Raw genomic sequence first — 13,836 nt, forward strand, 5'->3', positions numbered from 1 at the left:
GGACCGCGCGGGCGCGGCTCCACCCCCTCTTCCGGCGGGCGGGCGCGCGGGCTCGGGGGCTGGGCGCAGGCCGCGGCCGCCAGTCGGCGCCGCCCGGAGCCGGGAGCGCGGCCCGAGCGAGGCGCGGGCTGTGGGGCCGTCGCGTGCCCGGCCCCGCTTGCCCGTGCCCGCCGCCCGCCCGCCATGCCTGGCTTCGACTACAAGTTCCTGGAGAAGCCCAAGCGGCGGCTGCTGTGCCCGTTGTGCGGGAAGCCCATGCGCGAGCCTGTGCAGGTCTCTACCTGCGGCCACCGCTTCTGCGACACCTGCCTGCAGGAGTTCCTCAGGTGCGGGCCGGGGGCGGGCGGGCAGCGGCCGGTGGCGAGGACGAGGGGGGACGGCGCCTGGGGAGGGGCCCAGGCCGGAGGCACGCCGGGCCTTTGTCTGCGCCGCGGCTCCGTGATCTCAAGGGCGCCCACCGTGACGTCACGGCGGAGGCGGTGACGTCAGACCCCGAGGGAGGACCCCACACTCTAATCCGAAGGGGCGCGGGCCCGGCCGGCGGCCGCGCGGGGTGGGAAGACTTCCGTGCCAGCCGGCGGGGTGGTGGAGGGAGAAGCCCTTGCTAGCCCGGGGCCGCGCCCCCCGCGCCCCGCAAGCCGGGGCGGCCGCATCCTTGAACTTTGAATCCGTACGGGAAGGGAGGCCGAGCCCTCTGCCCGCGCCGCGCCTTAAGCCTCTGGAGTTTCCGCCCATCTAACCTCTTCTGATTCTAAGAACAATCCGAGAATGGCAGCTTTTGTTCTCCCATTTCACAGATGGTGAAACAAGAGCTTCAGAGAAAGGCCGCGACTTGCCTACGGTCACGCAGTCCCTTAAAGGGTCAGCTGGGATTTAAGCCCCGGCTGCTTTTGGTCGAACAGCAGAGGGAGGATAGTGACCTACAGATCGCCCCTGAAGCACTGGGCCCCTGGGGTGCCCCTCCTCGCCACTGGGGCTCTTGAGTACCAGGGGTGGTCTGATAATCGTCAGAGAGGGGGTCGCACCCTGCGTGTTACTGACCCGGGTGGCTCTGGGGCATCTGTTGAGTTTTGGGCGCTCCGCGGTGTCTTGAATCTAAAACTCTTTTGCTGGGAATTGCTCGGGCCCCGGTGTGGGAAGGCGAGATGAGGGCGCCCCCACTTCTGTGGAGGTCGTGCCCCGAGAGCTCAAGGGAAAGCTGTCTGGAGGCTGTTTGCTGAGGGGATCTAGGGGCGCAGGCAGGGAGCACTTCTGGGGCTCCTGCCTCAGTGCTCCCCCCTCGGTCTCTCAGCCCTCCGCAGCCCCTGGCTGGCGGAAATCTCAGCAGGCCCTTTGTTTTCAGTTCCCCACAGCCTGGGCCGGCTCTTGCCCTCACATATGCTCCTGTGAGAGCTGCTGTGCTGCCCCCTCCTCCTTACCCTCACCCTCCTCCCTCCTCCCTTCACTGTACACACATACTCCCCTACAGACACACAGTCCCATTGTCTTTTGCGGTGCCCTTCCCGGCCCTCTGGTTTCCAGATGAGGCCAGCTGAGCCCCTGCCCCCACTCGCAGCTGACCCACCCTGACTGCCTGGAAGGGAGCAGAGGAGGGGGCTGTCAGGCGGCTTCCCTCCGCCTCCTCTGCCCCTCTCCCCAGCTTCTGCCCCTCCCCCTCCCGGAAATCCCATTTTCCTCTCCCACAGCCCCCTCCCCCCATCCTGTTTTCTCCCCTGGGTCTGGGCCTCCACTGCACAGCCTGGAGCAATCTCTGGCCCAGCCTCTCCGCCCCCCCTCCCAGCGCCTGAGCTGTGCAGCTGAGGCCCCCAAAGGAAAGAAGTGGTTGAACAGGCTCTGTCCCTCACCACCCCCTACCCTACAAGCAAGGGTGTCCATAGCCCCGGCGAACCTTTGTCCTGGCTGGGCCCCAAGCTGCTCCGGCTAATCTGCCTGAAGCCTGGGAACTTGCCTTAGTCCCCTCCCTGTCTCCAAAACCTCTAAATCAGCACATTCCTGGAGCAGCCAGGCAGACCCCTCCCCGGTGGCCCACCCCTCTTTCCCCACTCCTGCCAGGGCTATTACTCAGGTTGGTCCAGGAAGGCTGGTTGCCCTGTGGGCATGGGCACACCTCTTCAGTGCCTGGACATGCATTGTTCTTGCCATCGCTGGCATGGTCAGTGGTGGTAGTGGGGTAAAGAGGTGGGTGCTAGAAATCCTTTGGGCTGCCCATGTCCTACAAAGTACCATCGTGGACAGGGCAGCCATGTGGCTTCCGCTTCCGCCTTGATTTCTGCCTCCCACCTCCCTGACTCACATCTGCCAGGAATGCTATGCCTGAAGTCCTACCGGTGAGCCCTTGCCCTGCCTAGGCCACACCAGACATGTGTGACTGGTCCTGGCTAGGGTCAGCAAGGCCCTGTTGGCGGAAGGAGGTGTGCCAACAGGTTCTTTGGTGCAAGGTCAGAAAGCTTTCATTGCATGCCGTGTGGTGACCAGAGTCTTGGCTGTGCCCCCCTGGATGGTTTATCTTGCCCCTGCCTCTTGTCTGTGTGTACAGTGTAGTAGAACCTATATGAGGTTTGGAATCAGTCAGACATCCAGGTGCTGCTTCGGCTGTGGGTCTCAGTTCTTTCATCTGCAAAATGGAGGCACGTAGCCCCTTCCCAGAGGCAGGTGGTAGGACTGGATGGGAGTGTAAACAAGTGCCTCCCAGTGAGCCTCTCCTCTTTGCTTTAGAAGACACACCCTTGTGGGAGGAGGGAAGGGATAGGGTAAACTGGCCCCAAACTGACCTTTGACCTGGGTTCTTGGACTAGAGCACTAATGGGGGCTGGGCAGCCCTGCAATTTAATCTCAGCCCATCCCCGAGCCCCCCCCACCATCAGCCACTGAGAGGAGAGAGGGCAGGTGTCCTGTGCCTTTTCCAGTCCAGCTGCCCTCCTGGGGGGGAGGGGTACCAGCTGCCACCTGTCGGCCAAATGCTGTCTGAGGCAGCTGTCTGCCTCCACTGGGCCCAGAACCCCTCTATCCAGGACAAGAGCTAGGATCTTCTGGGGTTCTGGGGATAGTGGGTACCCACAGGCCTCTGGCTGAGAACAGGTCTAGAGAGGGAGTGAGGCTGCCCTGGTTGAGGGGGTGGGGCCTGGGTTCTCCCTTCCTATAGCTGGAGCCTGACCCTGCCCCTCCCCCTTCACAGTGAAGGAGTCTTCAAATGCCCTGAGGACCAACTTCCTTTGGACTATGCCAAGGTGAGTCCACAGTGCCAGGCAGAGGCCCAGGTTACAGGCTTTTGCCCTTGGTGGAGGCTGGAGCTGCTGGCAGCCAGTCGGCTCAGGGCCAATGTCAACCCTGTACCGTGGAATGGTGCCCCCACAAAGGTGGCCTCTTCCCTCCCACCGGGCCAGTTTGCAAATGAGGCCAGTGTTTGCCCTGGAGGGTAGGCACAATGCCCAGCCTGTGGGGGTGCACAGAGCTGCTCTGTGCCCAGAAGAAGGGCTCCCCCTCCCCTTTGGGGGCAAGCCAGACCAGTGGCTGAGGGCCAGGACCCCTCTACCAGGAGGAAGGAAGCAGAGGATGTGGGGGCTGCCTGGAACTGAGCAGGCTGATTGGCTACCACTCCAGAGGGAGTGTCCTGTGCAGGCATGTTGGAGACCCTGGTGTCCAGCTGTGGAGCAGATACCACCTGCTGGGCCTTTTCTCTCTGGGCACAGAGGGGAATACAGCTCCAGCGAACCCGTTACTGACTCTAAGGTAGAGCTAGCCTGTCTGGGGGTGGTGGGGGTGGTGGGGGCGGTGGGGGTGGTAACTGGGGCCTGTAGCAGGCTCTGACCCTGACCAGTACCTCTGCATCCACTCAGATCTACCCAGACCCGGAGCTGGAGGTGCAGGTGCTGAGCCTGGCGATCCGCTGCATCCACAGTGAGGAGGGCTGCCGCTGGAGCGGGCCGCTCCGGCACCTGCAGGTGAGTCTCTAGTGGGGAGGGCGGGGAACAACCCCTTTGCCGGCTGGCACTAACTGCCTCCCCCCACCCCCTAGAGTCACCTGAATACATGCAGCTTCAATGTCATCCCCTGCCCCAATCGCTGCCCCACCAAGCTGAGCCGCCGGGATCTGCCGGCACACTTGCAACACGACTGCCCCAAGCGGCGCCTCAAATGCGAGTTCTGTGGTTGTGACTTCAGCGGGGAGGCCTTTGAGGTGAGCGGGGCCTGGTGAAGGGCAGGGGGAGAGTTGGGCACCTGGTAGCCCAGGGATCCCTCAACTCGGCCTTTCTGGCCTTCCCGGCCTTCCCGCAGAGCCACGAGGGCGTGTGCCCCCAAGAGAGCGTGTACTGTGAGAACAAGTGTGGTGCCCGCATGATGCGGCGCCTGCTGGCCCAGCACGCTGCCTCCGAGTGCCCCAAGCGCACCCAGCCTTGTACCTACTGCACCAAGGAGTTCGTCTTTGACACAATCCAGGTCCGGCCCTTCCCGAGTGTGGGCGTGGGGCGGGCAGGGAGTGGGGAATCGAGCTACTGATCCCTGTTTCTCTGCCTCTGTGGCCACAGAGCCACCAGTACCAGTGCCCGAGGTTGCCTGTGCCCTGCCCCAACCAGTGTGGTGTGGGCACGGTGGCTCGGGAGGACCTGCCTGGCCATCTGAAGGAGAGCTGTAGTACTGCCCTGGTGCTGTGTCCCTTCAAGGACTCCGGCTGCAAACACAGGGTGAGATGTTGAGATGTCCTGCTTTCCCGTTGGCCCCCTTGGTCCCTGAAGCCTCATATGCAGACCAGGCCCACGGTGGTCCCTGCTGTGCGGCCACTACTGGCCTCCTAAGCGCCCTCTGTCTTCCCCATTCAGAGCTGGGTACCTGCAGCTCTCCCCCCTCCCTCCTCTACCCTGGGCCTGCTCCTGCTGAGAACTGTGTATCGTCCTCCCCCCCCCCCCCGCCCCCCCCCCGCCGGCTCTGGGCTTTGCCAACAGTGCCCTAAGCTGGCGATGGCACGGCATGTGGAGGAGAGCGTGAAGCCACACCTGGCCATGATGTGTGCCCTGGTGAGCCGGCAGCGGCAGGAGCTGCAGGAGATGCGGCGGGAGCTGGAGGAGCTGTCGGTGGGCAGTGACGGCGTGCTCATCTGGAAGATAGGCAGCTATGGACGGCGGCTTCAGGAAGCCAAAGCTAAGCCCAACCTTGAGTGCTTCAGCCCGGCCTTCTACACACACAAGTACGGCTACAAGTTGCAGGTCTCTGCGTTCCTCAATGGCAACGGCAGCGGCGAGGGGACTCACCTCTCGCTCTACATTCGCGTGCTGCCAGGTGCCTTTGACAATCTCCTGGAGTGGCCATTTGCCCGCCGTGTCACCTTCTCCCTGCTGGATCAGAGCGACCCTGGGCTGGCTAAGCCACAGCACGTCACGGAGACCTTTCACCCTGACCCAAACTGGAAGAATTTTCAAAAACCGGGTACTTGGCGGGGCTCCCTGGATGAGAGTTCTCTGGGCTTTGGTTATCCCAAGTTCATTTCCCACCAGGATATCCGCAAGCGAAACTATGTGCGGGATGATGCCGTCTTCATCCGTGCCTCTGTTGAACTGCCCCGCAAGATCCTCAGCTGAGTGCAGACAGGGCTCCAGGAGAAAGGGAGGATGGAATGTGACCTCAGTCGGGAACTGGCTGAACCTGGAGAGGGGGCCGGACCCCCTTTCAGCCTCTTCTGCTGCCTAGGTTCTGTTCCTCCGTTCCCCCTCCCCCCCTTCCCTCCTACCCTCAGGTGCCTCCTATTGGTGCTTCAGCCCTGGCCCCTGGGTGGAGCAGGTCTTGGGGTCACCAAGGGCTTGGAAACAATTGATCCCAGGGTCTGTCTCCTCTCCTGGGCAGGGAAGACATGCCTTGGTGCCGGCCACACTCTACCCGGGACTGAGGTACCTGCTGGTGCTATGTCCCAAGAGCCATAGTGGGGGGTGGGAGTTGGGAAAGTGAGGGGTAGTTCAAAGAATCTGTCTTGATGAGATCTGATTTCTCTTCCCCTTTCCCCAGCTGTGCCCTCTCTGGTTATTTATTTACTTAGTGCCAGGAGAGCATGGCGGGGGAGCCCTGGTTTTTAATAAATCCTGAATTGTATTTATTAACTTGGTTCCAGCCTGACTTATCTGGGATGGTCAGGGCCCTGGAAGGCAGGGCCCGACTGCGAGGTCACAGGGCCGAAGTCAGGCTGCTGCATCGCCCTCTGGCGGACGGCAGGGGAATCGCGTCGGCTTTGTGCCTGCCTCTGCCGCCTGGTGGTTAAATGGGGGAGATGCAGGCTCTGAACATTTTAGAAGTTGGGAGTCCCCTGATCCTCCCTCCACTAAAGCCCAGGGTTTCCACCCTAAGTTGGTCTTTCTTGGTCCAGTAATGATAGCTGTCACGTGGCAGACACTGCTAGGTGCTTTACCTGCATTATTTCATTTAATACAATAGGCCAATGAAATCGCTCCTATCCCCAAACTAAAAGAACCTATCTCGACTGGTTGTGATGAAGACTTCCTAAGACAGTGCTTGTTCCAGCACAAAATACGTGCTTGACAGAAGGTTCATCCAGCCCCAAAGCCCAGCCCATATCCAGGGACTAAGCCATGGGCCTTGTGAGATGTACAGGGCACCTGGGTTTTCTCATCCATATTTGTTTCCTTTTCATAGAGGCCTCAGTGCCTGTGATTACCCACATTTGACTGACAAAACAGGAACGGAGGCGTGAACCGAATTCTCAGTGCTCTTTCAAGCTGGTTTGGGACAGGGCCTGGATTCTGTTGGAAGCTCTAGCCATCCCTGGTAGTATAGCTCCCTTTAATTTTGGCTGTAGAATTGAGTTTGGATCCTTGCTGTGCTTGCTTTTTGGCAAGTTGTTCAGCTGCATGGGGCACTGTACGTCTTATTGGTAAGATGGGAGTATTCCTATTCCCCTAGACTTGCAAACTTCACAATTAATCAAGTCCCTTACTCTTTCTGCTTGGCCCTGGGAAGAGGCCCAGTGTGTGACTACCACTACCTTACTAAGGGGCAGGTTCAAGGGCTGGAGTTTTTGCCTTCACTTTGCCACACAGGCTGAAGTGAAAAGAGCCTGTGTTAGGATTAAGGACCTTCAAAAGGTCACATTCACTGACCGAGGGGGAAATGGGACCCTGGTGGCCTTGCTGAGGAAGTAAAGACTGCTTCTCCAGATGGTTCCATCTTGGTACAGTGATGCCAGGAAACTGGTAGGGAAAAGCCTGGGCTCTGCCAAATGCCTGCGTCAGGCAACAGGTGGAAAACCATGCGTCCAGCATCCGTCTTCCTAGAGAAGCCGACACCCTGTGTCAAGCTTGGGCTCCCTCTGCTGGCAGGCCTGTGCCGTGCACCACTCGAGCACAGGGACAGGGAAGGTGGAACGGTAACTTCTAGAGTTGTGTGCAACAGTGGGTGTTGCACTAGACTCCAGACCCCAAACCTCATTCCAGCGATGCTGCAAGCAGAACTGCTTTGTGGAACTCAGGCCAGATTTGTTTTGGTTTATTTTCTTGAGATTTTATTCATTCATGAGACAGAGAGAGAGAGAGGCAGAGACACAGACAGAGGGAGAAGCAGGCTCCCTGTGGGGAGCTCGATGTGGGACTCTATCCCTGGTCTCCGGGATCACACCCGGAGCCAAAGGCGGATGCTCAACTGCTGAGCCACCTGGGCGCCCCTCAGGCCAGGTTCTGCATCAAAATGTGGGCTGGACTCAAGCGCCTGTCCTTGAGGCGAGACAGAGCTGGGCTCACCTTGTGGGTCGGCTCTGTAGCTGTGTGACCTTAGGCAGACTCCAGGTATGTAACCCAGGTAGAAGGCTTGCTTTTACAGGGATGGCCTAAGGAATAAAGGAGGTGAAGCCCTTCTCTAAAGCCGCCCCAGAGATGGGTGTGCTCAGAAGGGACTGTACTCTGAGGGGGCACTTTGCATGTTACAGATTACAGCACCTATGACCTCCACCTGTCAGAGGCCCTCAGAATTCCAAAGTGCTGGAGGAGAAGGGGAGGGAAGGACATTCAGTCTTCAGTTGGCTTATCAGCAAACCAGATAGATCCCTTTTTCAATGGTCCTTGGAGAGTGACAGCACACCCAGCCGGCAGGGCAGGGCTGGGCAGCTGGCTGCAGTGGACTACCCCATACTTTCCAACCACCACAGCACTTGCTCTGGGGTAACAGACTGGGAGGGCTCCTGAGTGGGACAAACACTACATGGCTCCCCTATTAAAAACGAGGACTGGCTTCCCTCCTAGAAATGAGGTTAGAAACCATTACAAGAAAAATCACCTCACACATTCACAGCATTCAACGAATAGGACGAGATCAGGTCAGTTTTTTCTTTTTACTGGTTTATAATAATCTTAAAAACCCCATCACACCCATAAACCACCACAGGTGAGAAGATGAGGGAGATGGAGAATGAATGCTACAGTATGTGGACAGCATAGGGAATCCAGGTATTCCCTAGGGGCAGTGTGGGATGGAGGCAGGGAGTGTGGACAGGAGGCCCTGGCTTGGACCCTTATTGCTGGTTGGGGACTGACTGGCAGAGAAGGGAGAGGGGCTCAGGGTGAACTAGGAAACATCTCACACCAAAGGGCAAGGGCAGTTGGGGGGGAAGTAAATGGGGGCGGTGTCACAGTACATTTTCCATGCAGACTAGGGGTGGGAGTGAGAGCTTCAGAAATTTGCACCCCTACACAGGAAGAGATTTAAGGGTTTGAGGTTTTGATTTAAAGCTCCCAAGTTGGTGTCTGGTCCAATTTCCTAAGATGGCAGCTCACCTCTCAGGGAGAGGCATTGGAAAAAATTACGGCAAAAATACCTGGTTTGGAAATCAAGCAAGGGATAAGGGGAAACAGTGGTGCCCTTTCACTGCAACTCTGAGAAGCGAGACCCAGAACGGGCCCTAGGTGAGATGGCGGTCAATGCCTGGGCGGGCTGGGGGTGGGGGTGGCCTGCACCAGAAGCTGCAGGTGCTCCCTAAGGGCTCAGGGACAGGGAGGTACCAGTGTTCGCAGACGGCAGGGACATCAGGAACAATAAATTAGGACTTCATGTTGCTATCATTTGGCATGACACAATCAGGCATTTTCTTTTTCTTTTTTTCTCTTTTTAAATATAAGGCAACTTGCCAACACATAATTTATAAACTGGTCTTCAGTCACATTGCTTCAGATCACTAGAGAATTTCTGGCTAAAGAACAGTGGATAGTATAGTAAACAAAACCCCAAATCTTAAATAGAACATCAGCTAACATTCCCCAGAGACAAGAGGAAAGGTAAGGGCTTATTTGGTTTAAAAAGGAAAAGAAAAAAAAAAAAGACCCCAACTATGTATCTTTAACAGAAGGGTGCAAAAAATTACAAAACGATCTAAATTTAAAGTTACAGAAAAGTTTAAATTTCTAGCCAACTATTTGCCACTTGGGAGTGAGACACATCGAGCATGGGGTGAAGGATGGGCAAGGGCGGGAGGGGCTGTTTTCCATGTAGATCCACCTCCAGCTGTTAGAACCATGCTCATTTGGTAAAGGAAGAATTCAAAGAGCTTAAGGCTTTGTGTTTTTTTTTTTTTTTTCCTTTCTTTCTTTCTTCATTAAACTGGGGCTGCAATAGGAGGTGACTAGAGGGTGAATGTACCTGTGGGGCCGCTCACACAACGCTACTCAAACCCACACTACATTCATACAGAAACAGGACATTTAAAACTTACAGTGTAGAGCAATATTCTTAGCCAGTGTAGAGAGAACCAAATGCATTTTTTTTTTTTTTTGGTGTTTTTAATTCCAAACCCCAATGTGATCATCCTTCACCTACCTAGTTCCATAAGATCCTGTTTTGTTTTGCTTAGGTTTTGGAGGGGCGTAAGGGATGGGAGCAGCAAGTGAGTTAGGAGAGTGACACCAGTGACAAAGGGATCTTGGGTCACAAAGGATCTTGGGTTGGCTGAATGCTCACTACCTTACTACCTTTCTCTAGGGCTGGAAGGGGCCGGGGGAGGGTGGGTGTCAGGAACTAAGACCAATACAAGGATCTTTTCCCCACGTCTCAAGGCTATGGCCAAGTACCTGCAGGGTGCCCTTGAGGAGTAGCAAGAACAAGCGCAGTGGCTCTGGAATCCATGTAGATGTAAAACAAAGCCCTGAGGAATGGAGGGGAGTGGGAGGAGGTGAAGACTGGGTGAGTTTGATTTGAGATCTTTGGGTGAACAAGGAATTTGCTTCCAGAGCACTTGGGAAGTCTGGCTTCTTAGTCCCAAAGAGACAGACAGGGAGAGGCCTAGCTTAAGGGTCTGGGCGCCTACAGCTGCCTCACCCAGGGCCCTTACCTTACCCACACCTCAGTCCTGAGGGGAACAGGCAGAGGTGCAAGAAGACAGGAGGTGGCTGGTGGGAAACAGCCAAGGTAAAGGGATTGATTGGCAGCAGAGAGAAAAGCCTGGAGTTGGGGTTAGGGCCTAACATAAACCCAGAAGTTACTGGGGATGGTGGAGGGGAGGATGAGGGCACAGGGCATCCCCTGATGTCCTCAATTAGATCCCACCAAATTCCCTTAGACATCTAAGAATGATCACATTGGAGGAGCGAAAAATTTGAAACTATCCAATGACTCCAAAGTAAGTCTAAACCTAGGAGGGTGATGTATGATGTGTAGCTTGTGGAGGGCAGCAGGGCTACCTATCTATACCCAGGGTGCTGAATATGAAGATTTCGACTATCTGTGGGATCAGGGGCTCGGTTGCCAGGGGCTCGGTGGGCCTTGCTCAGCATGGCCAGGCTCTGTTCTCGAAAGCAGGCCTGCTGGAAATCCCCACTTAGGTAATCCACTGTTTGCATCAAGCTGTTCTGGCTTGCCACTGGACCGCCCCCAGTCCCTGCTCGGTAGTGGGCCCCAGCAGCCGTCCCACAGTCAAGGGGTGCACCCGTGGGCTGCCCACCATGGAACGGCATGGCGAGGTCCTGAGACCCCGAGCTGTCGCTATTGGGAGTGGGCAGAATGTTGTTCCACAGGGGTTGGAAGTAGTGACCATTGGGGTAGGCCAGTGGGGCTGCCAGGCCGTTGACGGGCGGGGATGGGGTTGGCTTCTCCAGGGGTGGCTTCAGATGGAAGGACTGTGCCAGGCAGAGTTCCTGCGGGTAGGCAGGGGCCTTGCCCACAAAGCCAGGCCCTGCCAACTCGCGTCCTGCTGCATGCTTGCCTGTCAGGCCAGGGGCCGGCGTCCCACCAGCCTCACTGCACATCTGCTGTAGGTGAGCCAGCTGGTGCTGGTTCCAGGCGACTGGCTTGAGGTCGCTAGGGTAGCCAGTGGGGGCTCGAGAGATGCCTGTGGGCAGGTTGACAGGGCCTGCGGCAGGCAGTGCGGCTGTGGCCGCATGGGTGTGCTCCATGGGATTGACCACACATGAAGGCATTGGCGTGGGGACGCTGTGGGTCGACACCCGGGTGCTTGCATTGATGAGCAGACTGCGACTAATGGGGCTGGGATTGGCGATCTGGCCCTCACACACTGAGGTAGTGCTGATGCCTGCCCTCGTCTGGCAAAACTGGTTGATCTGGTGCACGATGCTGCTCAGGTCCGGGGGCTGGCTGTGCTGCAGGGTGGCCGCCATTGAAAGGGGGATAGTTGAGGTAGACACGGTCACATTCGGGGGGGCATCTGAGTCTGGCATCTTCCGACCTCCATGCAGCAAGGGATTGGGGGGGTGCTGGAGACCCTGGTGAGACAGGGCTGGAGGGTGGACCAGGCCCTGGGTTTGGGCCATGGGCTGAGGGTGGCCCAGGCCCTGAGGCTGCTGGAGGCTCTGAGGGTGGGACAGCGCCTGGGGTGGCGGGATACCCTGAGGGTGCTGCAGCGTCTGGGGAGGGGCATGGGCCAGGGTCTGTGCATGCTGCAGGGCCTGCTGGCGGGCCAGAGCCTGGGCCTGGGGGTGGGCTAAAGTGCTGGGTGCCACAGTAGCATAGGGCGCCACTGGGGGGTTCATGATGGCCTCAGGGAGCAATCGGGCTCGGGTGCCGTCAAAGTCCTTGAGTATGCTTTTGGCTGGCACTTTGACAATGGCAAGCAGGCCTGCCTTGGTGGCAGCCTGAGTCGGGTAGGGGCTGTAGCGCTGGGCTGATGTGTCGAGGCCGTTCACAGTACGACGAACGTGTTTCCGCTGGGGAACCTTCACACTGTTGGGGAAGATTTTTATAGTCAGTGGGTTGTTTGCGACCTTCTTAGCATACGCGTCCAATTCGGCTGGGGTAGGATAGTGAGCAGCTCTCATTTTCTGTGTAGTGTCCCCTAGAGAGAGAGAAGGGTAAGGAGAGCAAAGAAGGAGAGGGAGCTCATGAGTGCCAAGCCAACCAGCCCTTCTAGATTCCCCTTTTGAGGGCATTAGGTGGAGCAGGGGATAAAGAAGTTCTAGTCTTCATCTTAGACCCAGTCTTACTGAGCCCCTATAGTAATGAGCACTGCTAATGTTTAGTCAGTACTTGTAACTGGGCAGGCCTGGTGCTGAGTGACAGGCTATCTCAATGAATCCTCACTCCTGCTTTAGAAGGCAGCTACTATCAAGGATTCTCATTTATAAATGAGGCCACCAAAGATCAGATCAACAGAGGAACTTTCAAAGTCCTGGATTCTGGAGAGCCAGAACCTGGCCAATTCTCACAAAGGTTAATTGAGGGTTGGTTCCCGTATATGGTACTCTCTCCAAGTCCCTACCACCCATGCTGGCCTTGGGGGGTGAAGGTTCTACACAGAGCTGCTTGTCAGGGCCCTCTGTGGCCATTCAACTCAGTCCCTTCCCCAGGACATCGAGGTAAAGAGGGCACCCAGAGTGGCACCTCTTCAGTCTGTGGCAGCCAGGGAGGAAGCAGCTTTCCCTTGTGCCCTGGCAGCTAGGGCACCATACCCACTGGGTGGGCATCCTGGCACAGCAAACAGGATGCTTCTTTTTCAGGAGCAGAGGAATAAGCTGCCAACATCCCTCCCCTAAGCCTTATGTCACAAGTTCACTTTTGTTTACAGCTTACTCTTTGCCTGATTGGGTGAAGATCAAAAGGCTTTATTTCCTTGTGTGTGTGTGTGTGTGGGGGGGGGGGGGTGTGACAATAATGACAGGGCAGCAGGGAGGGAGTTGAGAAGAAAGGATTCAGAGAATCTTAAAGTTCTGAGAGCCAAAAATAGTCTGTATTTGGCCCTTGTCAGCTGTCACTTTCCAAAATGAAAGAGGAAAAACCTGCCTTCGAGACTGCGGAAATACCCACTCAATGTGCCTCATTAATGTTAACAGTCTCTCTGTTCCCATCTCCAGTGGCCACCCATCAGGGGGCTCGGGCGGATGTCAGACTTCTAGTCAAAAAGGAAAAGGCTCTGAGAACAAGAGCTCTTTAAGGATGCCAGGCTCCTGCAAAAGGTCTCAGCTCTCTTCTCCCTTTCTGAGGTAGGGGTCTCTTAAGTATACACAGAGGAAGCTTAGTAAAAGTTTGCTGAACAAGTCCACAGACTGCCCCAGCAGAAGGAAAGGGCCTGGCCGGGAGCCTAGGCTCAAGTAGCTAACTCCCGCCCTATTTCTCCCCCTTGCAGAAGGCAGCCAGGACACAGCAAGACTAAGCTGACCGAATACCCAGCTGGTGGCCTCAGCTGCCTTGGCCCAAGATCCCATTCAGTCACATCACTGGGCATCAAATGAAAGGGAAGGGGCTCAAGGAGTGTGCAAGAAGGAAGAGGGCACAGTTGCCTTCATTGAGTGGCGTGGCTGGTTAGCCTGGCAGCAACTGCTTAGAAAATGCTGCTCTCAGAGGCATGAAAAGAGAGCTCAACTCCACAAGGCACAGAGAGATTTGGTCCCACGCTCACCAAGGCAG

General features: G+C 56.8%; 2 protein-coding genes across 10 annotated transcripts in view; one reads left to right on the top strand and one right to left on the bottom strand.

The window, feature by feature from the left end:
* Window positions 1-67: 67 nt before the first annotated feature.
* On the top strand, window positions 68-6,086 carry TRAF4 (TNF receptor associated factor 4). 3 transcript variants are annotated; one of them, XM_072747821.1, is made up of 8 exons: window positions 68-326; window positions 3,176-3,227; window positions 3,601-3,729; window positions 3,837-3,941; window positions 4,016-4,177; window positions 4,276-4,437; window positions 4,527-4,682; window positions 4,941-6,086. In XM_072747821.1, the coding sequence occupies exons 1-8, from the start codon at window positions 184-186 to the stop codon at window positions 5,571-5,573; spliced, it is 1,542 nt and encodes a 513-aa protein (XP_072603922.1). In that variant the 5' UTR covers window positions 68-183; the 3' UTR covers window positions 5,574-6,086. The 3 variants fall into 3 exon arrangements, with proteins under 3 accessions (XP_072603922.1, XP_025871993.1, XP_072603923.1); XM_026016208.2 differs by lacking the exon at window positions 3,601-3,729 and having other exon boundaries at window positions 69-326; XM_072747822.1 differs by lacking the exon at window positions 68-326 and having other exon boundaries at window positions 3,162-3,227; window positions 3,536-3,729.
* Window positions 6,087-9,742: 3,656 nt separating this feature from the next.
* Window positions 9,743-13,836, bottom strand: part of FAM222B (family with sequence similarity 222 member B) — a 76,406-nt gene continuing 72,312 nt past the window's right edge. For 4 of the 7 annotated variants that reach the window (XM_026016117.2, XM_072747817.1, XM_026016118.2 and 1 more), the window contains one exon: window positions 9,743-12,268. In XM_026016117.2, the coding sequence (XP_025871902.1) occupies window positions 10,662-12,268 (1,607 nt within the window). In that variant the 3' untranslated portion in view covers window positions 9,743-10,661. The remainder of the gene's footprint in view (window positions 12,269-13,836) is intronic. The other 3 variants (XM_026016121.2, XM_072747819.1, XM_072747820.1) reach the window with 1 other exon arrangement.

This window comes from Vulpes vulpes, chromosome 2 (genome assembly GCF_048418805.1).
Source record: "Vulpes vulpes isolate BD-2025 chromosome 2, VulVul3, whole genome shotgun sequence".
NCBI lineage: Eukaryota > Metazoa > Chordata > Mammalia > Carnivora > Canidae > Vulpes > Vulpes vulpes.